The 23918-nt window shown below is 62.4% G+C and overlaps 2 protein-coding genes across 3 annotated transcripts; both read right to left on the bottom strand.

Annotated features, from left to right (window-relative positions):
• Positions 1 to 306: 306 nt before the first annotated feature.
• On the bottom strand, positions 307 to 3222 carry AJM1 (apical junction component 1 homolog; the record flags this gene model as incomplete). The annotated part of the gene is made up of 1 exon (XM_081151563.1): positions 307 to 3222. The coding sequence occupies one exon, from the start codon at positions 3220 to 3222 to the stop codon at positions 307 to 309; it is 2916 nt and encodes a 971-aa protein (XP_081007689.1).
• Positions 3223 to 6885: 3663 nt separating this feature from the next.
• RABL6 (RAB, member RAS oncogene family like 6) lies at positions 6886 to 23717 on the bottom strand. Of its 2 annotated transcripts, XM_081150962.1 has the most exons (15): positions 23361 to 23717; positions 17879 to 18013; positions 16878 to 16925; positions 15689 to 15741; positions 14644 to 14735; positions 12695 to 12835; positions 12221 to 12326; positions 12002 to 12105; positions 9913 to 10232; positions 9592 to 9748; positions 8857 to 9060; positions 8560 to 8782; positions 8082 to 8253; positions 7550 to 7605; positions 6886 to 7436 (listed from the first exon to the last, which is right to left on the bottom strand). In XM_081150962.1, exons 1-15 carry the CDS (start codon positions 23488 to 23490, stop codon positions 7260 to 7262), a joined length of 2118 nt encoding a protein of 705 aa, XP_081007088.1. In that variant the 5' UTR covers positions 23491 to 23717; the 3' UTR covers positions 6886 to 7259. The 2 variants fall into 2 exon arrangements, with proteins under 2 accessions (XP_081007088.1, XP_081007089.1); XM_081150963.1 differs by lacking the exons at positions 15689 to 15741; positions 23361 to 23717 and having other exon boundaries at positions 17879 to 17919.
• Positions 23718 to 23918: the final 201 nt, after the last annotated feature.

Below are 23918 nucleotides of genomic sequence, written 5' to 3'. Positions count from 1 at the left end.
GGGGCGCAAGGGGGAGCTGGGCTGTACCCGTGGCGGGGTCGCAGGAGGCGAGGAGGAGAGGCAGGGCGGGTAGAGAACCCACTAGGGTAGGACCTGGGCGGAGCTCGAGACCAGGGGGCGGGGACTGGGCGGGTTTGAGGCGGGGCTTGGAGACAGGGGCGGGGCCCAAGTGGACTGAGCTGGACTAGAGTGGGCTGGGCGGGGCTCGGGGAAGCCCTGGGTGAGCTGGGCGGGGCTCAAGGGCGGCCCCGGGTGCACTGGGCGGGGCCTAGGTGGACGGGGCTGGGCCCCGGCGCGCCGCGCGCCTCACATGATGTCGTCGAGCAGGTTGGCGCTGGCCACCCAGTCCAGGGCGCGAGGCTCGGAGGCGGCCATGATCATGCACATGAAGGGGCGGCCGGTCCGCCGGTCCGTGGGGTAGATGGTGGTGGGCGTGAAGCGCCGGTTGGCCTCGACGAACTCGCAGAGCTGCTCGTAGACGCGCGGGAACTCGTGGCGCAGGAAGACGCCGCGCAGCCGCAGCTCGCGCTGGATGTGGATGAAGGCCACCTCGCGCGCGCGCCGGCCCGCCTCGCCCTCCTGGTCCAGGCCCGCCGTGCCCGGGGGCGGCGTCAGGATCAGCGTCTCCATGTCGGGCTCCAGGCCGCGCGCCGGCGGCGGGCGCGCGGGGCTGCCGGCCGCCAGCGCCATCTTGGCGAACTTGCGCACCGTGGGCCCGGGGCTGCGCGGCGCGGGCGCGGGCCGGGCGGCGCCGGGGGGGGTGGCGCCGGGGCCCACGGCCACGGACACGCTGAGCAGGAAGCACTCGGCCGGCTCGTAGAGGCGCCCGGCGGCCGCGAGCTCGCGCGCGTAGCTGCCCAGCGGTGCCGCGTGCGTGGCCAGCTCGCGCAGGGACAGGTAGGTGGGTGACAGCAGCAGCCCCTCGAGGCCGAAGCGCAGGAAGTTGTCCGCGGAGCCGGGGCTGGGGAAGCCCAGGAAGAGCACGCCGCGGCCGCGAGACAGGAAGCCCACGCGTGCGATGCGCGAGAAGGCGCGGTGCACCGGGCCGCTGTCGCGGCAGAACTGCAGCACGTGGCGGCACACGCTGCCCACGCGGCCGTACACGCAGCGCGCCTTGTGCGCGTCCCAGTCCTCGCGGCGGCACAGGCGCGAGCAGTAGTAGGTGTAGCAGCTGTGGCAGGACTTGAAGTAGAGGCAGGCGTTGAACATGGTCTCGGTGCGCCGGCAGCGCGCGTTGGAGCAGGTCATCAGGTCGTCTTCGTCCGCGCTGGGCTCCGGGGACGCGCCCGCCGCCTGCCCCGGGCCCGCCGGCTCCTCGGCGCTGCCGGCCGACGCTGGTGGCGAGCGCGGCGCCGGCGCGGGGGCCCCGGGGCCCAGGGGCCGCAGGTCCAGGAGGCGGCGAAGCTGGCGGCCCAGGCCGTCGGCCGCGGGGTCGGGCGCCTGCCCGGCCGGGGGCCGCGAGTCGATCACCAGGTCGGTGATGAGCTCGTCCAGCTGCTCCAGGCTGCGCTGGCGGCCGGGGGCGGGGGCGGCGGGCGGGGGCGGCCGCGGGCGGCCCGCTGGCAGCTCCCAGCCCCTGGCGGTCGGGCGCTCGGCGGCGCGCAGGTCGTTGTCGGTGATCGTGATTTCGGGGGTGACGTACCAGTTGCGGCCCGGGCCCTCGCCCGCCCGGCCCTTCTCGGACAGCGAGGTCTCGGACAGCGACAGCGCTGCGTAGCGCCGGGGCGAGGTGGACAGGTTCACCACGACCGGCGGGCGCCGGCCTTCCAGGGACGTGCCCAGCGGCTCCCGGACCTCCCCTCCCAGCAGGTTCTCGTAGCTGCGGCCGCGGCCCAGGGCGTCCTCGCGGCGCGGCCCGGGCGCCAGGATGTTGTCCCAGGAGCGCGAGTAGTGGCGGCTGTCGGTGGCCAGCCGGGGCGGGCTGGTGCCTGAGCCGCCGTGCCAGGACGCGAGCAGTGCGCCGGGGCCCGGGGGAGGCGCCACCTGCAGGGTCTGGTAAGGCCGCGGGCCCCAGTCGCCCCAGGCCGGGCTACCGCGTGGGTGTGGGTAAGTCCGCGCCAGGGCGTCGCGGTCTCGGTACCGCCCGAAGTCTTCTGTGTAGAAGGGCCGGGCGGCCGGGTGGGCCTGGGTGTCCGCGGGCGGGTAGCGGGGGCCCCAGGGCGGCCCGTAGGCGCGGGGGGCCTCTCCGTAGTAGGAACGGGAGGGCGGCTCGTGCACGGGGAGGGTGCGCACTTCCCCTGCGTAGTAGCCGCCCCCGCGCCTTGGACTGGGCCCGGGCGGCTCCTCGGGCGGGAAGGGCCTGGGGAAGTACATGTCGAAGGGGGGCCCCGGGCTGGCCGCGAAGCCGCCGGGGTGGCCCTCGGGCTCCTCCGTGTAGAAGAACTGGGTGGGGCCGGGCGGGGTGGTGAAGGGCACACTTCGGCGCTCTGAGTAGTCCCGGGGCCCAGGCAGGGGCCCGTCGCAGTACAGCGCCCGGGGATCCACGCAGTACGAGTCACTGGGGGTGGGTGTGCGCGACAGCGCCGCGTGGCGGGGCCCCGGCACCGTGAGGCCGTGGAGCTGCGGGCCGGCGCGGGCCCAGGGCGTGGTCTCCACGGGCCCGCAGGGCCGCGAGCCCCGGGCGGCGTGCTGCAGCACCGCGTCGTCGGGTTTGATGTCCAGGCGGCAGCGGACGTGGGGGGCGGGCCCGGCGGCCGGCTCCGGCGGCGCACAGCGGCCCGCGGCGGCGCACAGGGGCGCGATGCGGCCCGGGCCGCCCCGCTGGGGCTGCAGCTTGATGGGGTGCAGCTCGTTGGCTAGCGCACGCAGCGCGGGGTACGCGGGCTCCCGGCGTGGTGACCCCTCGGCCCGCGCCGCGCGTTGGACCTCCCGGCCTCGGCGTGGCTGCGCTGGAGGCGAGGCGGGCGCGGGCGCCAGGCCCGGGGGCTCGCGGGGCGCGCTCTTGGAGCGGGCGCGGCGCCGGGGCTCGCCGTCGCGGGGCCGGGCGCGCGGCACGGGGGCCTCCGGGGGCGGCGGCTCGGGGAGGGCCTCCATGTCCGCCCCGTCCAGCGCCTCCAGGAAGTCGAAGCTGCGGCAGTGGCGCTTGTTGAAGGGCAGGGGCGCAGCAGGCCGGGCCATGGAGCGCTCACATGGCGCGCGTTTGGACGAGGGCCCCGGCGCCGCCAGCTTGATGTCCTGGTACACGGTCGACACCAGCAAGTCTGGTGGGTCCGTGCGGGTCATCTTAAAAGAGGTCCCCAGGCTGGCAGCTGCAGCTCATTCGGCCTTGAGGGGCTTTCGCCCTGGGGGGAGACGCGGGTCAGAGAGGCCCCTCCGCGGCCCAAGCCCCGCTACCCCCTGCGCTGGACCGACTTACCTGGGGCGCAGTGGGCGGAGCAGCCCTGGCTTCGGGCCTTGGCGGAGGCCGCGGGCACTCGCCCCATGCCGGCGACCGAAGCCCCTGCAGAAGGAACCCAGCTGTTCAGCCACTCAGCCCCCACCCCCATCTTTGTTGGCCACTTTCTAATGGGATGGGTCAGCTAAAAAGGCGATGCCAGGCCGGCCGGGCGTGGCTCAGCGGTTGAGCATCGACCTAGGATCCAGGAGATCGGGGTTCGATTCCCCGTCAGGGCACGTGCCCGGGTTGCGGGCTAGGCAGCCGATCAGTGACTGTCATCGTTGCTGTTTCTCTCTCTCTCCCCCTCCTTTCCTCTCTCTGAAATCAATAAAGATATGTTTTAAAAAAATAAAAAGTAAAAAGGCGATGCCACTGCTGTGTGGGACAGACCCGGTAGGAAGAGTGGGGGTGTGGTCTCAAGGCTGCCCCTAGTGCCCATGGCTGGAATGGCTGAGCTCATCTGGGGCCTATGCAGACTTTATGGCTGCTGGCTCCATAACCCACTGGTGACAGAAGTGCCCGCCGAGTGCCCGGGGCAGAGCGCGCCCTCCCCTGGCCCTGGCCAGCTCTGCGGGCACTGTCTCCTGCCCCCCTCGCTGAGGAGGCTCGGCATAGAACCCCTCCCCCAGCGCAGCCAGGGCCGCTACTCGGGCAGCTGGATGCTCCAAGCCCCGGCCCCGAGGCCCCAGTGGGCCTGAGGTGGCCCCATCAGGTCCGGGCATGGCCCTTAGGCTGACAGACTGGCACGTCCCACCCTTGACACTCGGTATGGTCCCGGCCATAATAATGTCCCCCAAAGAGCATACCTGGGCCCCAAAGCCCGGGTTCCTTTGCAGAAACCTCTGACTCTAGCTATCTTGGGGTGGTTGAAACCCACCAAGCTCCTTGAGGTTTCATGACAAGTCTGGGAGAGTGACCCCCAGCTTTGCAGCCTGTGCACCACAACCTGGAAACCAGGCTGCGGCTGCAAGACCACGTGTGTGGGGGGTGAGCCAGGGCCCATGCCTGACCCTCTTTCCCTGAGTAGGGCACCTGGCCAGGAGGCTGCCAGCGGGGGAGGCAGTGGGGTGGGTGGGTTACGCTCCACCCCCTTTCTCAGAAGAGGGCTCTCCCAACAGCATCTCAGGCAGGCTCCATGGAAACCTGAGTTTCCCCGCCCCCCCCCCCCCCCCGCGATGCTGGCTGGGCTGGGCTGGGGTCCACCCTCTGTACCAGGCTCCCATTCAGACTTGGACCACCGGCCCCTCGGACAGGCTGGGGAGGGGCTGAGACGGTGCCGAGAGGCCCCGCCTCCTCACACCGCCGAGGAGTGTGCTCCAGGGTGAGCGGGGGAAAGGAGGCCGCTGGCCCTCACCTGTCGGGGTCGGGTAGACCCTGTGTGTCCCAGGGGCGCCAGGGGCTTCCTGCCAGCAGGGCTGCTATTCTGGCTCAGGGCCACCAAAGTCCAGTGCCTGTCCCCATCCCAGCCTCGCCTCCACCCCAACTCTCCCTGGTTTATAGGACCATCCCCCGCCCGCCCCCTTCCGACCATCCTAAGCTCAAAGTCAGGCCGGATTGGGGGCCGTATGACGGGGTGAGGCTCCGCCCCAGGGAGGTGACAGCCTGGCCTTGCCGCTGCCTGGTGAGGACAACACCCCCACCAGGGGGGATGGGGTGGTTGCCCCATTTGGGTCTCAGGCCTAATGAGCTTCGGGGGCGGCCCTCCCCATGGCACAACCTGGCCCCCAGCCCCCAGCGGCCCGGTCGGGATGGCCGGGGGCGGGACCCCCATCCTTGCGGGCGCCCCACCCGAGACAGGGCGCGTGGGGCAGCAGCCCCCGACCTTTACCTGAGCGCTGCTCCCCCGCCGAGCCCGATAGGCTGTGCAGGCCCGAGCCCGCCCGCCGCCCCCCACTCCCCGGCGTCCCCGCCGCATCCGCACCGCGTCCCCGGCACCGGCAGAAGCTTCGAGGCAGCGGAGCGGAGGCCGTCCGGCAGCTCAGTGCTGCCCCCGATGGTGGCCGGCGGGGTTGCACTTAAAGGGGCCGCGCCTTCGGCCTGGGACCCACGTGGCCCCCTGGCTCGGCGCTGGTACTGTGCTGGGCGCTGCGTGACCGGCCCTCTGGTACCCGCAAGGCGCCTGGGGTCTAACCTGGGGGCCTGCCGGTCCTGCCAGCTCCCACCTGGCAGCCAGGCAGGGCATGGGAGCAGGGCTCTGGAGGAGCCCCAAGCCCTGGCCAGAGCCTCAGGCAGCTCCCAAAATTCACTCCCGGAATTCACACCTGGGGTTGGGCCCAGGCAGGAGCAGATGGGCGGCTCCCCGCCGCCCCGCTGGCTCTGTGCTGCAGTGCTGGAGGCGCCAAACTCTCTGCAGGTACCTGGGGCCATATGGCCACCAGGCTGGACTGGGGCCTGAAGCCTTTCCCTAGGATGCCCAGCCTCTCCCAGGAGAGGACAGGCTCCTGCCACCCTCACCTCCTGTCCAAGCAGGCAGGGGCTGTCACTGCCCTGGGCAGGTCTGCAGGTGGCCCATTCCAGCCCTGCCAGCTCCCCCCCTCCCCCCAACAAGATGCTGAGCCAGGGAACATTCTAACAGGGCAGGAGTGGACCATGAATAACTCTGGCTCCAAAGAGTGGGACCTGTCCCATTATGGGTCTGTGAGAATGTAGGGCCCGGGGCAAGTTCATGAGTACTGTTCTCAGGCCCACATTCATGGGCTCCACAAGGATGGTTGACCTCACAGGCTGTGGCCTAAGGGGAGTCCCTACATATTAGCTTACCCAGTGACTGCTGTCCCAGTGCCCCCTGCTCCCCAACCAGAGGTTCAAAACTCTAGGAACACTGGCCCTGGCTGGGTAGCTCAGTTGGTTAGAGCACTATCCCTATAACCAAGGTTGGGGATTCAATTCCTGGTCAGGGCACAAGAATCAGCCAAGGAATGCATAAGTAAGAGGAATAACAAATTGGTGTTTCTTCCACTCCCTTCCTCTCTCTCAAAATTATTAAAAAAAAACCAAAACAACTACTATAGGAACAGAAATTGGGTAAAGGGAGGTTTCTGGGACTGGGAGGGGGGTGCCCAGCCTGCCCACCCCTGGAGGGAGGGGCAGCTCCAGTATCAGAGCCTTTCCCCTGGCTACTGGTGGGGGTGGGGTGCGGCTGGGTGCTAATGGCAGCTGGAGGCCGGCAGAACATGGACACACCCCTGCCCTCAGAGCTGGGCACCTCCATGTATTCCTGGGAGCAATCGCCCAGCCCTGGCCTAGATAGACTGGGACAAATATGCAAGGCAGTGGCCATGCTGGCCCAACCTGGACAGCACATGGCTCTCCTGGGTTTGGCCTGTTGGGAAGTCCTCCTACCCCAGAGGGCAGCCTCCCTTCTGGGAATAAAGGCTCTTTGGCCCAATGTGAGAGCACCGGCCTTTCCCACCAACCCACGGTGACCAGGGGCAAAGAGGGGCCTGCAGGCAAGTCCCAGCTGGCCACCCTGGGAGCCGAGCAGCAGGAAGCAGCACACAGACAAGCAGTAAAACAGGAGAGCTTTATGGATGGGAGCTGAGTGTGGAAGGAGAAAGGACATTCTGGCTCCAGCTGGGGCGCGCCCCGGCAGGTGCGACGCTGGACACCACGCCTGGGAGGCGCCAGCACTGCCCAGCGTCAGCAGATGGGCCCAGAAGCCGGGGCCAGCGGAGCGCAGCCGGGTGGAGCCCCGCAGGAAGCCGGCCGCCCGCATGCGGTGGGCGGTGACCCGGGCGTCCGCCTTTGTAAACAGCCTCGCCGGCCTCCTGGGCCTTAGTCCCTCCCTGAGAAGCAATGCGGCCGGCGGCAGCGGCCCACTCTGCAGGGGGGCCCAGCGCCCCAGACGAGCAGGGAGCAGGGAGTGCGCCCGGCAGCAGCGGGTCTAAAGCTCCTCGTAGTCCCCGCCCCCGCGGAGGTGGCCGCCTGGGGCCGCGCCCCCCAGGAAGGCCTCCAGCTCATCCACTGCCCTCCGGCCCCGCCGCCGCCGGTCCTCGCGGGCCTCCTCCTTGTCCTTGCTCCGCTTGTGCCGGCTCTTCTTCCGCGCGGCCTTGTCGTCCTCCTGGGGGCGCAGCCAGCGTCACTGCTGGGCCGCGCCCCGCCCCTGCCTCCCCCACCCCCGCCTGGACCCGCCCGCCCCTCCCCCGCCGGCCCGGACCACCCCCCCTCCCATACCTCCTTGTCCTTCTTCTTCTTCTTCTTCTTCTCCCGGGAGGGAGCCTTGTCCTTCTCTGCAGGGTGGACCCTCGTCAGCGCCCCATCCCAGCCTCGGGGCCCGCACCCGCTGCCCCCCAGGCTGGACGGCGGGGACCCCAGTGCACTCTCGGACAGGCACACCCTCCACCTGCAGGGCGAGCCTGGGAGGCCCTGTCCTCTCCATCCTGGGACATGTCCCAGGCGATACTTTCAGCTGGGTGAAGGGCAGGGACAGGGACAGGGCCGGGGCCGTGGCAGCTCAGCAGGCAGAGACCATGCCAGCCTTTCCACGGAGGGCCGCAGGCCAGGCCAGCCCCGGTCTGGGATGTGTTCAGAGCACAGCTACACCCCAAGCAGGGCTGAGACCTGGGGTAGGGCTTTTCGGGGAACCTGTAGGGTGGCCCTGCTGCTCTAAGGACCCCCTGGGTATAAGGGACAGGTAGGGGATCAGAAATGTGCCCTGTGGCCCAGGGACCCCAGGGTGAGGACTATGCCTCAGGCCCCCAGCTACCTTCACTGCTGCTCGCCTTGTGGCCGGTCTCCTCCAGCCCCAAGCCAAAGAGATCTGCATCACTCTTCACTCTGAAGGAGGGGGCTGGAGGTTTGGGGGGCGGGGGTGCCTGGGCAGGGCCCGTGTCCTCGTCGGTCACATCGGAGAGATCCTCTCGCACTGGGAACTCATCCTGGAGGAGCAGGCAGGTGGGGCGGCCGTGTCACCTGGATAGTTGGGCTCCACCATTTCCTGGGCAGGTGACAAGCTTCCTAGAGGGGCCCCCACACCTGATCCAGGGTCAGAGGGATGGCAGTGCCTGAGTGTGGCAGCCAGGATGCCAAAGCCCCTCCCCTCTGTCACCACACTGGGCCAACAGGCTCTGGGGATGGGCCACATGGCTGACCTCGAGCTCTGGCATTGCTGAGATATTTCTCAACACTTGGAGCTTTTACCCCTTCCCACGATGCTGTCCCAGATGTGTCCTCGGGGCTCTCACCGCTCTCCGTGGAGTGTCCGAGTCACTTTCAAAGTCGGGGTCATCCATGACGAAGGACAACATCTGGGCAGCAATGGGCCCCTCAGGGTCACTCTCTGATGATGCTGCTGGTTCCTCCTTCCCATCCCTGTGCCCTTGAGAGGTGCCCTCAGCGAGGGGCCGGCAGGGCTCTGTTGTCCTGGGAGCTGCACTCCTGTGTGGCCTCAGAGCCTTCGTGGAGGACCTTCAGAACAAGGAGGTGTCAGGAGGCCTGTCGGCCCCTCCTCCTGGGCCCCTCCCCCAGGGACCCCCACATACTGTTTGGTCTCTGGCTCAGAGCACTTCTGGGGGGCCAGGGCAGCAGCCTTGGGGTGTCCTGCAGCCTCCTCACTGGAAAAAGTGACGCTCTCTCTGGGGACAGGACTGGCGGGCAGCAGGGGCCTGTGGGGCGGCTTATCTTCGAGGTCCAGGTCATCCTGGAAACCTGCCACCATTGGGTTCCCTCCCAGGGCCTCCCCGTCACTGCAAAGGAGGGGCAGGGAGGTCAGAGGTCGTGAGGGGGTAGTGGGCATCTGGCTCCCCACCCTGAGCTCGGGAACCTCCAGCAACCACAGGCTGCTCCCTGTGTTCCACAGGGACAGATCGGGGAGAAGAGCCTACTCCAGGGCCATCTCTGGGGCTGCTGTGGGGGCCCCACTGCTGTGGCAGCAGCAGCAGAGAGGCCTGCAGGAGGGCGTGAGGTGGGTCCAAGGAGAGGGGTGGGATGCTGCCCGAACAGCAGAAGCCACAGGAGGGTCTGTTGTTTCCTGCAGGGTGTGGGGTGTAGGGTGGGGGCTGGCAGGTGGTGTAGGGCACTCAGGAAGGAGCGTGGTGCTGGCTTCATCTTGTCACTGTGCATCCTTTTAGAGGGACATGGTGATGCTACTGGAGATGCTTGGAGTGGGTCTGGGGGGGGGGAGTGGGCAGGGCCGAGGGCCAAGGACAGCTGCTGCCTGAGAGGTGCCCTTGAGGGCACAGGTCTGTGGCTCACAGAAGGCCTGGCCCCACCCTTACCTGTCACTGTCCCGAGGGACCTCGGTCTCAACGGTCCTCTCATCTTTCGGGGGTGCTACGTCATCCAGGAAGCTGTGGTCAAGGCCATCCCCAGGGACAAACTCCTCCACGTCCTGGACTTTTGCTGGGGCCTCTGCAGCTGGGACTTGATCTGTGCCTGCAGGGCCAGGACACAAGCAGGGGTTGATGTGTGACCAGGCTGTCAAGCTGCCCACCCAGAAGGAAAGGGACCCCATCCAGTCTGAGGAGCTTACAGGGCCAGGGCGACGGTGTCACCACTTGGGCCACCCACACCTCCTGAGGGACCACCCCAGGGCCTACCTGGGGGGGAAGGGGCCACCTCGGCAGCTGTTGAGGTCCCAAACAGCCGGGAAATGATGCTGCGTCTCGGGGCCGGAGCGGGGGCCACAGGGTGTGCCGGGGGTAGTGGAGCCTCTGAGGGGGATGGTGGGGAGGGGCAGGCTGAGGGGGTGTGAACGGGTGGCTGTGGGGCTGGCTGGGGTGTACTGGGGCTGGAGCTCCCCGTGGATATGGCGCTCACAGGTACCACAGGTGACTGGGAGCCTGAGGACGGGCTCTGCCCATTGGCTGCCAGTGGGGATGCGTGGCCACGGCTTCGCGCCTCCATCATCTCAAGGAAGCTGGGGGGACACAGGACAGGAGTGAGACACCTGCCTTCATCTCCTTGTCTTCAGTGCCAGGTATCCCTGTCCTCAGGCTCAGCTTCTCAAACCCCGACATCAAGCAGAGTATCCCTGGGAGAAGGGGAGGGGCTGACAGGCCAGCATTGCCCCTCCCCACCCATGCCCTGCGCCCATGTGTGCAGATGGCAGGACTGAACCCAAGACAAGTCCCACTGTCTGCAGGCTGAGGACCACCGTGCTCTTGTTTGAAGGGGGACTTTCACAGTCTCTGCTTGCAAGCTGGGGACTGGGAGGTGGTGTCTAGGCTGGCCACCCTAACCCTTAGGTTGGACTTTGGGGTTGGGGTCTGGTGCAGGCCAAGAGTGCAGCCCAGCCTCTGGCCCCACAGCAGGAAGCTGGTTCAGTCCTCAGCCAGGCCAGCCCCTATCTCCTATGGATATGGCATGGGGACAGCTGCCAAACCCCCAACTTTCCAGAGGCTCAGTCCTGGGTGGCAGGGTGCCAATGCTGTCTCCCCAGGGGACAATGTGCTAGCGGTGCTGGGTGCCCAAGCTCGGTCAAAGTAAACCCTATAGCAGCAGAGCAGCTATTGTAGGGCGGGGCCCCCTCAAGGTGGACATGCCCTCTTGTTTCCAGAGCCAACAGCCAGATCTGGCTCTGGGAAGTCCGTTGGGGACAGACTCCTGCTGGGGCAAGTAGGGTGCAAGGGTCCTGCTTGGGCTGCAGCCAGAACCAGGGACGAGGGCCGTGAGCACAGATGGGCCTGACCTTCAGGCCAGTTCCGCACCTGCCACCCTGAAACACAAGCATCCTCCCCTGCACTGTGGAGGGCGGACAGGCTGCCACCAGCTCTGGGGAATCCAGGACCCTGACAGAGCAGGGGTGCTGCTCCCCACCCACTCAGCCATCCTGATAGAGATGCACAGGCTGCTCAGCCCACAGGCAGGGCCCCTCTACCTCTGCTGTCAAAGACCAGAAGGTTCCATCCCTGCCCCATGAACCCCAACATCAAGGAGCTCTCTGAAGACCCTCCTCTACGCTGGTCTCAACCTGGAAAACCAGGCTCAAAACAGGGATGGCAGCCTCAGCCAGAACACGCCAGGGTGGCTAGTGTCCATGGGGCCTCCGGTAGCGTGCTGCCTGGCCAGTGGCACCTAGCACCACACACCAAGCAGCCAACAGGTGAGGTTGCTCTGGGCAGAGGCAGGTGCAGCGCCAGCAGCTGCCCACCTGTGTGCCCATCCCCATGGCCAGATGGCTGTGTGGGCGGCAGCAGAGCAGCCATCTCTCGTGAACTGACAGTCCCCAGTTACACCCATCAGCTCAGAGGTATGGTGGGTCCTGGCAGGACAATTAAAGAGGCTAGAGCCCCAGGGGTGGCAGGGTCTCAAAGTATCCACTGTCCCGTCCTCAGGAGCACCTGGAGGAGCCGGGAAGCTCTTCCAGAAGTCAGGTGGATCCCACTGAAAATCTAATCCACCTGTGCTAGATGAGGGCTTGTTTTACTGTATTTCATTACCGACATTAATAGTAGAGAACCTGACCCAGGAACAGAGGGGCTGCAGGCTTGGGGCACGGCAGGGCCACTCTCACCCCCTTCCTGTGGGACCTGCACTCCATTACCCGGATTTTTGGAGCTGCACACATCACCCAGGCCAACAGGTCTGCAAGAACGGTGGCACTGTCCCTCCTGTCTCACCAACATAGACCCAGGCAGGGTGCTGACCCTGCATGGGCCCAGCCTCAGGGCCCCCTGGGTGGCGTACATGCCGTAGTTCTGGTCCTCAGTCTCCTGCTGCACCGATAGCTCCTCCAGTGTGGCATCGATGTCCAGCTGGTTCGTCTCCAGCTGCCGCAGCAGCGTCTCTCTCTGCGGGGAGGAAGCAGAAACCTGAGCAGACGCCGCTGCAGTGACCACCCCTCTCCAGCCTCACTCACCCCACTCATGGCCAGTGCAGCACCTGGGAGGGCAGGGCAGGGCTCACCTGGAGCTGCAGGAACGGGATATTAAAGAACTTGTGAAGGTACTTCAGGCCAAAGCTGTTCTTCATGGAGGACTCGGCGTAGCGGAAGTAGGAGGAGCCCGGTGGTCTGTTAGTGGGAAGATCAGTGAGGCACCTGGTGCGGTGGGTCGAGGATGTCCCCGGGCCAGGCTGCCTGTTTGCCCCCGCCACCTGAGGTGCCTTCTGCAGGTCACTGCCCCTGGTCCCTGGGCCTAGACCTAAGCCTCGGTGGCTCTGCTTAGCCATGTGCCTACAGAGTACTGCCTGCACTGGGAACTGCACCCACCCCTCATCCGCCTGCTTGGTGCCAGGAAGGCAGCTGCCACCCTTGGCCCTCAGTCCCCGTTCCCTTTGCAGAGTGGTCCTACCCTCCCTCCATCCCACGGGTCCCCCTCGGCTCCATGGCCCCAGGCCCTCTTCCCAGGCCTCCTCAGCAGGCTCCCTGATGGCACCCACCTGTCCAGGCTGTCGATGAGGTCACGTACGTCGTCGGGAAGGATGACACGGTGTTCACCCATGTCCCGGTAGTTCCCCAGCACGCACACTGGCACATGGGTCGGCACCTTTGGGAGCTCCCGCAGAATGTAGCTGAAGGTCCTTCAGAGGCACATGTGAAGACACACACCTGAGTTTCAGCTCCAAAACCCCTGCCCCAGTCAAGTGTGTGCCCTTGACCCACAGGCATCCCCTGGAGTGCAGAGCACAGTGCATGCCCGTGGACCCCCCCCCCCAGTGCCCACTGCCTGCCTTCCTCGGGGTTCAGGGCATCTCCGACCCACAAAACAGCCTTTGGTTTTGCCTATTTTTAGCTGCTCATGAGTCTCCTTCCTGCACGTGTCCTTCTGCAACTTTTGTACATCACGGGGCTCATGGCGCTCTCTGAGGTGTCCCTTCTGCTGGCTCAGGGCTCTGCTCTGCAGTAATGTGGGGGTTTTGCAGTCCCCTGGCACAGGGCCACACCACCTGTGGGGCTGATGGTTGTCTCGCCTGACAGGGTTGTCACATGAGGAATAACTAATGGAAGTGTGACAAAGCTCCCAGATCCAGAGGAAGCTGGCACAGAGCAGGAAAAGTACAGTGTGCACCATGTTTGGAGCCTGGTTCTATTTCTTTTACTCACACATACTTTACACTGTTAAAGGGCCAACGGTGCCCCTGCCCTCCTGCTTGGGGATGCCCGTGCATGCAGCCACGCCTTGCTCCGGCCGCAGGGCCCACTTGAAAACACTGGCTGACTCAGTGTCCTCTGTCCTCTGGCACAGCAGGGCTCCAGGCCCTCACAAGCAACGCCTGAGCCGAGCATGCTGGTGTTCAGGGTCCCAGCTGTCTGACCACACCTAAGCCCCCCTCCTGGCACAGCTGCCTGCTGGACCCGGGTCTCACAGCCTCATGGACATGTGCCTGCCGTTACTTCCCCATCCCCCTGGCCTGTACACTGGCACACAGGCACAGGCAGCCCCAGCTGGCCCACCCCAGCTCTTCAGAATGCTCTTCCTGCACTGAAGGTCACTACTTGTCCAACGAAGCTCAAGGACACTTCAGTGATGTGGAGATGGCCACTGTCCATGCGCAAACCCACAGGAAAGCTACCTGTCTCCCTGGGCTCACCGGCCCCCTGCAGTGTCCACGGGAGGTGCTGGTCTTCCCTGAGGAGTGGAGCGCGCTCCTGCTTTTCCTGCAAGGTGCTTGGGACTCCACCCCCCTGCTCCACGCATGTCTCCATCGTCCTGCCTGCTGCACCCAATGGCTGTCCTGTGTGTGCTGTCAGGGCACACCTGACCCCTAGGACCCCAGTCACTGCTGGGCACTTGTGGGAGACGGATGCAGCCCAGCAGGCACCCACACAGGTGTATGGGTGAGATCCAGCACTGCAGGAAAGGTTTGCAGGATGCTCAGAAGAGCTGGGCTGGGCACCACCGTGGCTCCATGCAGAGGCCCTGGGAGCTAGAGCCCAGCACCCCACCCTTGCCCCTGCACCTCCCTACTGCTGATCCTGCTCTGGAGCCTCTCACTGAGATGGAACTTTGCTGTGCATCCTCCTAGTACAAGTCAAAGAATGGGGGGCTTCTGGGAGTATCCAATAAAAGCGCCACTTGATTCCGCAAAATTTTAGATGGTGTTTTCAGGAAAGGCTGTGGTGCTGTGCAAGGTGCACCTTGCCCCCAACCCTGAGCCAGCCTGTGAACACGCCCCCCCTGGCCTCAGGTGCACACCTGCAGGCACCCAAACGTCTAGGCTGGGAGTTCTGTGTGGCTGAACCACCAGCGTGCACAGCCCATGGCTGGCCCTGGAGAAGCATTTGGCACCGGTGTTGAGGCTGGTGTGACCACCACTGGCTGGACCCACAGAATGTCCCTTGGGTGGGGTGGTGCTGGAGTGGCGAGGGTGCCCAGCCTGCCCCTTACCACTGCTTGGTGATGTCGAACATCATCACCACCCCATTGCAGTTCTTGTACACATCCAGGAACTCGGCATCCAGGGCCATCTCAGACTCTGCCTGAGGACGGGAGGGGATTGGGCGTAAGAGATGGTGCTGTGGGCAGAATCCCACAGGTGTGAGCCCACAGCTCCCAGAAAAGGCTGAACAGGACTTTTACACAGAAAAGATAATAGCTATTTTCACTTTGGAAAATATATGTAAACTCAAGATTACCTAGTACGGGGTCGGAAAACTGCCTCAAAGGGTCTGGCAATAACTACTTCAGACTCTGGGGCTATTGTGACTGGCCCCACTGGGACCTGGGTGGGGTCTTCTCCACTGGCCACTAGCAGGACCCCGCTCTCATGGTCCCAACTTTCTGCCATCCAGGAGGAGTGCTGGGGCGCCCATCACCCCACGGCAAGGTATGCATTCCAACACCGAGGACACATTTGCAGAGAACCTTCTAGAGCACACAGACCAGAGCGGCTGCTGTGCTGGGGACGGGCAACACGCCACACAAATGGGCCAGGCAGTCACTTAACCTTTCCGCCACGAAGGCGAACAGGGAGGCTGCCCGTGTCCTGAGGCCGCCTGCGGACAGCGGGACAGGGAAGGGCCCTTGGAAGCAACAGAGAAGCTGCCCCAGAACAGAGAGCAATAGTCCACCCAACTCCTGTGTGACAAGGGAGGTAGCCACATGACAGCCCACTAGAAGCCATGCTCATGCCCACATGTGCCCAGGCCACACCATGAAGGCACGCCCTGTGCTTTTAAGACCTGAGGCCTCTGTGACAGGGATATAGACTTTGGCCAGTTCACGTAAGTCCCTCTCAGGTCACTGGAACTCCACATAGTGTCTGACGGGGTCACTGACATGGGGCAGTGGCTCTGGTGGGCCCAGCCACCCCAATGTGACAATGGGCAACAGGTCCTGAGAGCAGCTGGGAGGGACAGGCAGGCAGAGGAGTCCGAAGAGTGGTGCCCGCATCCCCCGCCCCCTGAGGACTGCAAGGCAGGATCCTGCCTACCTCCTGGGGGTCATTCTCCATCTTCAAGCCATCGCCTCGCTTTTTGCATTTTCCTGATTAAATAACACAAAAGTCACCAGGTGGACTCTCTATGTCTAAGGATGGCCAGAGGCAGGAGCGTCCCTTCCCCATGCCCCACTCCCCAGCCCCACCTTCAGCAAATGCCATGATGACTGGAGACCCCAGAAGCCCAGCCCCTACTCAGCGAGCACTGTAGCAGCCCTGAGGCAGCAAGATGAGGCCGGGATCCCAGTGAGGCCTCCCTGGCAGCTCCAGCTGCCCCAGCCTAGCCCGGAGAAAGGCCCCAACGAGCTGCTGACAGCTAGGCCTGGCCTTGAAGGCACCGGGCAGGCCCAGGGGCACAGCGAGCTGCCTGTGAGACCGCCCTGATGCCCCTACCAGGCTCGGCTTCGAATGCGGGCACTTCCTTCCAGGACTGACCAGCTCCCAGCCCAGAGGGGCTGCCTTCAAGTCCATAGAGGCTCCCTGAGTTAGTGCTGAGGGGGACAGCTAGACAGGGCCGAGAAGGCCCATGGAGCCAGAGCTGGGCGCTGGTGGCTCCCAAGTGGCCCAGAGCTCCCCCCCTACAGCTGAGAGACACTGAGGGGGTAGGACTGTTCTCACTGGGATTCCACGTCCCCCAGACACAGTGCAGCAGGCTGGACAAAGCTAATCCCCCCAGAACAAACGGGTTCATGTACTAAAAACCAACCTCTGCCTCTTTTCACAGCTTCTCCCTGAGCCCTCACCTGCTGACCCAATCCAACAGGCAGCAGGCTGGGCTGGCAGACAGAAGGCTGTTTCCTTCAGCTCAAAACAGTTCTCACCCCACTGCCCAGGTTCGGGTTCCGTGGGTGAAACAGTCGTTTAAACAGCACAGAACTTGGTCCCTGATGGGTTCTTGCTGTGCACACCTCCCGTCCACCACAGATGCAGGGGCGCTGGCCCAGGACCCAGACACTAAACAGAAGGTTAGCACCAACCCAGATCTCCAACAGCCAGGGCTCCGAGAAGATGCTGATGGTCACCCCACCATCTGAGGTGGGCAGAGCTGACACTGACAGGAACCCACACAGGACAAGGGCACACCAATGAGCTGGGCGCAGGAAGGGAGGAAGGAGGGCTCGTCTAGTTACTGGATGAACGGAATGCGAAAGGGAAAAGTACTTGATATAAAGACACGACTTACCTTTGTCAACTACATCCCAGACCTCAACTTTTACGATGTCATCGGTGGCTAAAAGAGGAAAAGAAGATTAGTACCCAAGTGACCAGCTAGTGTATAAAGATGGGGTCCTAGGGGCTGTCCAGGCACCACTGGAGACACAGGCCTCTCCCTGGGCACCATCCAAGGACCTCTGCCCAGAAGTCTACCCGTGCTGTGGCCTGAGACACTCCCTCCCTAGGTGGCAGGGAGGCCACCCACCCTCCACCCCAAGGATTCTGAGAACCTTAGTGCACCCACCCCTGCTAGCCTCATCCAGACTGGGAAAGGGGTGCCAAGGGTGGGGTGGGTGGTCTTGGCTAGGAAGCAGAGCCACGCCCAGCCCCTGCAGTGGACGTGGCCTGGATGTGGCTAAGTGGGACTCAACTCCTACAAAGGCCTGTGTGTCCTGCTGTGGAGCCACTATTTTTTCATTGAAAAGCATGGTTCCCAAACACCCAGAGCAGCTCCTCCGCCTCCTGGAAGCAGCTGGCCACTCTAGCCATGCCCAGGAGGCCACCAGGTATGCTGTCCATCAAGTCCTTTCGGGGACAGGGACTTTCAAACCCTGAAGAAAAGACCTGGGGCTATGACTGAGGGTCCCCCTGCTGGTGGAGCCAACGGCAGCTGCGACCACTGGAGGGCCTGGCCCTAGGATGTGCCCCGTGTCAAGCCAGACCTTTTGCCTTTCCAAGGTATCCAGGCTCAAGGGTGGCGCTTTGGACCCAGCTCCCCCCGAGGAGCCCCTGCCGCCTTGTCTACTTCTCTGGGAGGAGATTTCAGTGTCCCAAAAGTGACTTTCATGAGAGCCATGACAGCCCCTCTGAGGTGACGGGGTTTGCACACATGTACAGTTTCCATGACAACACCATGCTGAGGAAGATGCTTCCAAGGACCCAACGCCAAGGAAGGGCAATGGAATGCAAGCCCCCACCCTGCAAGGGGCAGCTGCTGGCCCTCCCCGTCCCACTCCCCGCCGCCCTCACTTTTGTAGTTCCAGTGGATGCTGGTGACCTGGATCTCCTGCGTGGGGATGTACTCCTCCACAAACTTCTTGCCCTGCAGCCGGTGCCACAGTGCAGTCTTGCCCGTGTTCCTGTCTCCTCGGATCACTATCTTCACTGGCAGGAGGGAGAAAGGGCAGATCAGGTAAACAAACCAACCCAAAGCAAACTTTCACTTCACCATGGTCCATGCCCACACACACTTTCTTCTGCACCGACCCTGGGCCAAGTGGTTGGCCAGCTGGGAGGGTCCAAGGGCCAGGGGTGGGCTGGCAGACAAGGACATGAGAGCCTACGGGTCCACTTGGTGCCCATGGCGGCCGGGCCTCTGCTCTCTCTCCCTGCTGCTCAGCAGAGGATCTGGGAGGCCTTTTCTCCTGGGCTGACACAATGATACCTGCTCAGACCTTGTACTCACAGGAAAGCATCTCCCCTAGACTGGACTTGGGTTGGGCTCACAGGGTCAGGGTCAGAGTCAAGGTTGGGCTGCTGAAGTCGGGCAGGGCAATTTCCTAGATCCCAATGGTTTGCTGTTAACCTACTTTTCTTCGGCTCTGTATTTTTAGTGCAAAATTCTGCAGAGTGCCAGGCCTCTGAAGACCACACGTGTGTATGTGGGGGGGGGGGGGGTTTACAGGAGAAAGCCTGTGCTCTAGTTTGCTCCCTCAACAACTATTTACAGTGGCCTGTGTGTCAGGCGGGGAAGCGGGACAGAGCAGGGTTGGGGAGATGATCCACGTGCTGGTGGGATAAGCAGGGACAGAGCAGTGCAGGGGCCAGAGCCTACAGCTCCACGCAGGAGTGTGGACTTCCCGCTGCCTCCAGGGTTCAGCGCCAGGGTGCCCCGAGCTGGCTTGTTCTGGGAAGACACCCAAGGAGGGTGATCAGGAGTGCCTCGCAGAGCCTAGGAGGCAGCAAGTACCAGGATGAGGCTGGGAGTGGAGCCAACAGGTGCTTACTCCTCCTGTGCTGCCGCCTACAACCTTGTGTGGCTTGTTTTTTTTGGTTTCGTTTAAAATTTTTTTTTTAAATCTTCACCCAAGGATATTGGTTCCTTAGCTTTTTTTTTTTGGGGGGGGGGGTGCGAGCGCAGAGAAACATCCATTGCTTTCCTCCCACACTGGGATCGAGCCTGCAACCAAGGTGTGTTCCCTTGGCAGGAATTGAACCCGAGACCCTTCAGTCCTTGAGCCAACGCTTTAACCACTGAGCCACACCAGCCAGGGCTGTGTGGGGTTTCTATTCCCCCTTTGCCTGGTATTTAGAAGATTTGCAATATGTTTCTGTTCTTTGAATAGTAACTCCTAAATTCCTAACATTCATGTTTGTTGTAACAAGGTCTACAGTTAATAAATTTCTGTCTTACTCTTAAACAACACCGGGCTTCCGAATGCCGCACTCCCAACCTGCCCCTCTGGTGCGTGACATGTTAACTTCTGGATTTCAGTTTCTCCATCTACGTTCCCATGTTAATCAGCACTGTCTTCAACTGAAACAACATGCTCAGGCTCCCCCCACACCTGTGGTTCTGCGCTTTCCTGCCCTGGGATCCCACGGCTTCTCTGAGCTCTGTGCCCACCTGCCTAGAGTAACCTTCAGTACTCACTGCAGCAGGAACTGGGCACAGTAAGGTGTCCACCTGGACTGAAACAGCTTAGCCATGTCACTCCTGACCACTGCTCACTCGGTGCTGGGTACAGGCTTGCAGACGGTCCCGGAGCCTACCCATGTTACTGTGAGTGGGTCACCTGCCACCGGCTTCCCCTGAAGGCAGTCTGTCTGCTCTGGTTGCTTCCATAATTTTTCTTTTTCATTCTGATGTTCTGAAAACTTCCAATGATGTGTCCAGCTGCGGATGCTTTTAAAACTCTGGACTCAGGCAACTTGCAGTTTCATGAATTATGGGAAAACCTTCAGTCTTTTCTTCACGCATGGCCTCTTCTCCACCCTCGCTGATCTTCCCACCGACGCTTATACCCGACAGACATGTTTCGAGCCTGCTGCTAACCCCATGTTTGCGTCTCTCTTCAGAGTGAGTATGTTGCTCTTTATTTTGATGACCGTGTGTTCATTTCTGGAGGGTCTCCTCCAAACGCCACTTACCTGCTCAGTCTCGATGTAATCTTAGAGTTTCCTTTTTTACCCTCGCCAATTTTAAAACATACTTGTTTTTTATTTTCTTTCAGTTTTCGAGAACAAAGTTTTACTTTCTCCTGAAGTGAAATCTTTTTAAAATCTGACATTTACTCATTTTACAAGTTAATTCAAAAAAACCCTACAATGTTGGAAATAAATAAGTAACTAGCCCCTCCTTTTAGGTTAAAAGTCAAGTCAATCTCAGAACCTTAGACACTGGCTCAAATAAGCTGAGCAAGTGACTCACCTGGAAAACCTTTAATTAAGAGTCACCCAAAAGTGATAAGAGCAGCCCTTTACTTAAGAAGCACGTGGCAAACTAGCTGTTTTACTAGCAGATGGTTAACTTTCCATTTCTATTCTCAGCTTCCTGAGCGAAGACACAATGCAGAACATGGCTCGACTGCAGGACCTGTGAGTCTTTTTACCCTGATTCAATATTAACTCACTCGTCCCCACAAATTTCCTGATGGGGATAGTTCTCTTTCATACAGAAACAGCAGTGTACGGCTCATCTCAGACACAAACGTGCAGGCACCCTGCAGAGACGTGGGTTTAGACGCTCACAATGCCCTTTTGCTGAGCTACTGTCATCTCAAGGTCCCCAGCTCCTGGGCAGCCCAGCCCATTCCCAACACAGAGGTCGCTTTTCTGCTCAGAGCCCTTCAAAGTTCTCATTCACAAAGTCCCTAGGGTGGCCTGAAGGCTTGGTCCTGTGCTCCTCTCCCTACCTTGCTGCACTGAGACCTGGCCCAGAACACACCTACCTTCTGTGCTTTCCCTGCCACCCTCCTGCCCCACTAGGCTGGCTCTGTCCTCCATCTCAAGCCCAAACGCCACCCCGACTCTCACCGTGCTCTGTCTGGTTTCCGTGGTTCTCCGTCTTCGAGACAGGCTCCACGGTCACTCACTCCCTGTGTTCACTGTGTGCCCTGTCCTCCCCCCAGAATGCAAGACCCACAAGGCAGAGATCCGTGTCTGGTTTTCACTGATGAACACAATAAATATTTGCTGAATAAATGAACCAGAGAAGGAAAACCCATAAAGGAAAACGTGGCCTGCCACGGACAGCGAAGGCTCGGCGATGTGCAAACCGGCCCTACTGGGGCTCTTCCCTAAAGGAAGGGCTCCTTGCCCTGAAACCAACTTTCCACAAGGTCTCTAGTGAGGGAGAATTCAAGTCCATTTTTAAATTCTAGCCCTGTGACCCGGGGCCTGGCTGTGAGGAACGCAGTCCTGAGCACGGGCAATCCTGGGCAATCCTGCGAATGGCATTTCCTCACCGGGAAGCTGCCCCTGGTTAAAGCTTCTCCACACACATGGCCGATAAACTGTGTCCAGCTGCCAAAGAAAGAGTGGACCAATTCAATTCAGGTCCCACTGCTTCTTCCCCTCCGATGCAAGTGACTTCCAAACACAAACACGGCCCAGGATGCTGGGATGCTGCGCACCTGTGACCAGTCACTTCTCGCCGCCACAGGAGCTTAAAGAAAATGCCTATTTGCCCCAGGAGGACAACATTCTCTAAGAACCATATACTCGGAAGTCGACTCTTAGCTAGAACAATCCCAAACCTGTAGTTATCGTGTTCCTGGTTTGTTGCTCTAGGTAAGATACCTTGGAAAATAAACTAGAAACATTCTATTCTACTGACTAATAAAGGAAATCAAAAGTTTTGAAACTGCATCACTCGACTATAGGAACAACATTCCTCTCGATCTTAATTCAGGTCCAAATCCCAATTTCTCTCATTTAGTTCTGGGAGAGCATAACCTGACCCCAACTACCTGAGGCTGGGGTTTCTTCTCTGGACAACTCCACTGCCCTTTTCCTTCGGCCCATTGGACACCAGGGGGTGTGGCCACCAGGGAGGGCTTTTCAGAAGGCAGACAGTTTCCAGTGTCCAGGTCTAATTTCCAAAGGACTGGAGTTAAGTTTAAAATAATATGGTAAGCGAGAAAATTAAATAAGGGACCCAAGTGTAGGTTTAAAAGATTTGTAAAATATGTATTTTGACTATTATTTTCTTCTCTGAATGAGAAATACATATGAAATTGTGAGTGGAATGCATGAACTGCGACCCTCCTCTAATCCTCACGGAGGACATGTTTTTCATTGATTCTGAAGAGGATAGGAGGGGGGAAGAAACACTCATGTGTGAGAAACATCAACTGGTTGCCTCCCGAATGCACCCCACTGGGACTGGGGAGTGAACCTGCCACCCAGGTACGTGTCCTTGGCCGGGACCCTTTGGTCCACAGGCCAGTGCTCTAACCACTGAGCCACACTGGCCTGGGCTCTCTCTCCTTTTAAAAAATCCTCACCTGAGGACATGTTCTTCACTGATTCTAGAGAGAGAGGAAAGGAGAGGGAGAGAGAAAGAAGCATGCATGTGAGGGAGAAACATCCATCAGCTGCCTCCCATACACGCCCCCGGCCAGGGTTACCCGTGACCTGGGCACGTGCCTGACCGGGAATCGAACCCGAGACCCTTTGGTGCACAGGACCGAGCTTCAACCAACTGAGCCGCACCGGCCAGGGCAATAACCTCTCTTTTAAACCTGCACAAAGGTCTCTCCAGTTGGTTTCTTGATATCATACATCACCACCAAAACAGGCCATCACAGCCGGGAAGCAAAGAGGGAGGGAGGCCCGCGCCCGCTCCCGAAGCACCGAGGGAAAGCGTCTAAAAGCAGGGGACATAAAAAGCCGTCCAGTGCTGCTAGGAAAAGGCCAGCGAGACGGAAAACTTAAAAGAGGTCAAGAAGTCGGCCAGCCCCGGGGAGCCACACAATCTGCATAATTGATGACGGGACGGGAGCGACCCGGGCTCGGGGCGGCTGCAAACAGCTGCTCCCCCCGCGGGGAGACCGGCCTCCGACCCCGACAAGTCCCGTCCCCGCACCTCCTGGAGCTGTCTAAACAAGCCCCTTACGGGCTTCTTTTAAAAAAAGATGGGGGGCAGGACGTGTGGCGTCGCTGATATTCCGCCTGCAAATCGGAGCCTGCCAAGGAAACGCCAGCGCCCCCGGCCCCGAGCTCTGCCAGTTACGTAACCAGCGCCCCTCCCGGGCCAGGCCGCCCGGGCCTCGGGCGCCGCGGAGCGCAGCGGGCTCGGCGGCCGCGCCACCCGAGCGCAGGGCGCGGGCTCCGGCCTCCCGGGAAGGGCCGCGGGTCGGAGGCCGGAGCCCGCGTCCCCCGCGCCCAAACCGACGCGCTGCGGCCCCGGGCAGGCTCCGCACAGCCTGAAGCGCACGGACAGCGCCCGCCGCGGCCCGCGGCCGGCCAGGCCCCGGGCCGGCCCCTCTCCCGCCCGCCCCGCACTCACTGTTGTACTGCACGCCCTTGGCGAAGCGCCGCTGCAGCGCCTGGTTCATGGACTGCAGCCCGGCGGGGATGTTCTTCTCGCGGCCCGGAGCCGGCTCCGACCCCACCAGCTTCTTGAGGGCGGAAAACATCTTCCCGTCCCGCGTCCGAGCTCGGCGTGGCCCGCGAGCTCAGCAGCAGCGGCGGCGGCGGAGTGGCGCGGGTCGCACCATGCCCCGCGTCCCGGCGACCGGGCTCCCGCTTCGAAGGCCGCGCGGGGGGCTCAGCCGCGGCGACTCTGCTCCGGGCCCCTCGGCCCCCGGCGCGGCCGCTCCGCTCCCGTCAGCGCCGCCATCTTGGCACCGGCTCGGCAGGACGCGCGGCTACGGGGCGCCGAGAGGACCAAGGGAGGGCGGCGGCGCGCACGCGCGAGGCGGGGAGCGCGGCTACGGGGCGCCGCGAGGGCCAAGGGAGGCGGCCGGGCGCGGGCGCGTGCGCAGGCGCCGGCGGTCCCGGGGTGTCCGCTCCGTCTGGCTCCTCCGCCGGCGCTCCGCTCGGCCCCTCTGTCCCCCCCCAGCCC

This window comes from Miniopterus schreibersii (genome assembly GCF_964146895.1).
Source record: "Miniopterus schreibersii genome assembly, chromosome: 11".
Classification (NCBI taxonomy): domain Eukaryota; kingdom Metazoa; phylum Chordata; class Mammalia; order Chiroptera; family Miniopteridae; genus Miniopterus; species Miniopterus schreibersii.
The sequence above is the reverse complement of the archived record's forward strand: the minus strand, read 5'-3'. Positions and strand labels throughout refer to the sequence as shown.

Excerpts from the sequence above, each read along its gene's own strand:
- RABL6 (XM_081150962.1), bottom strand. The coding sequence starts at position 23,490 with ATGTTTTCCGCCCTCAAGAAGCTGGTGGGGTCGGAGCCGGCTCCGGGC. Across the intron at positions 16,926-17,878 it reads CATCCACTGGAACTACAAAA|CCACCGATGACATCGTAAAA; the intron begins GTGAGGGCGGCG and ends TTCCTCTTTTAG. Across the intron at positions 10,233-12,001 it reads GAGGACCAGAACTACGGCAT|CTTCCTTGAGATGATGGAGG; the intron begins GTACGCCACCCA and ends GTGTCCCCCCAG.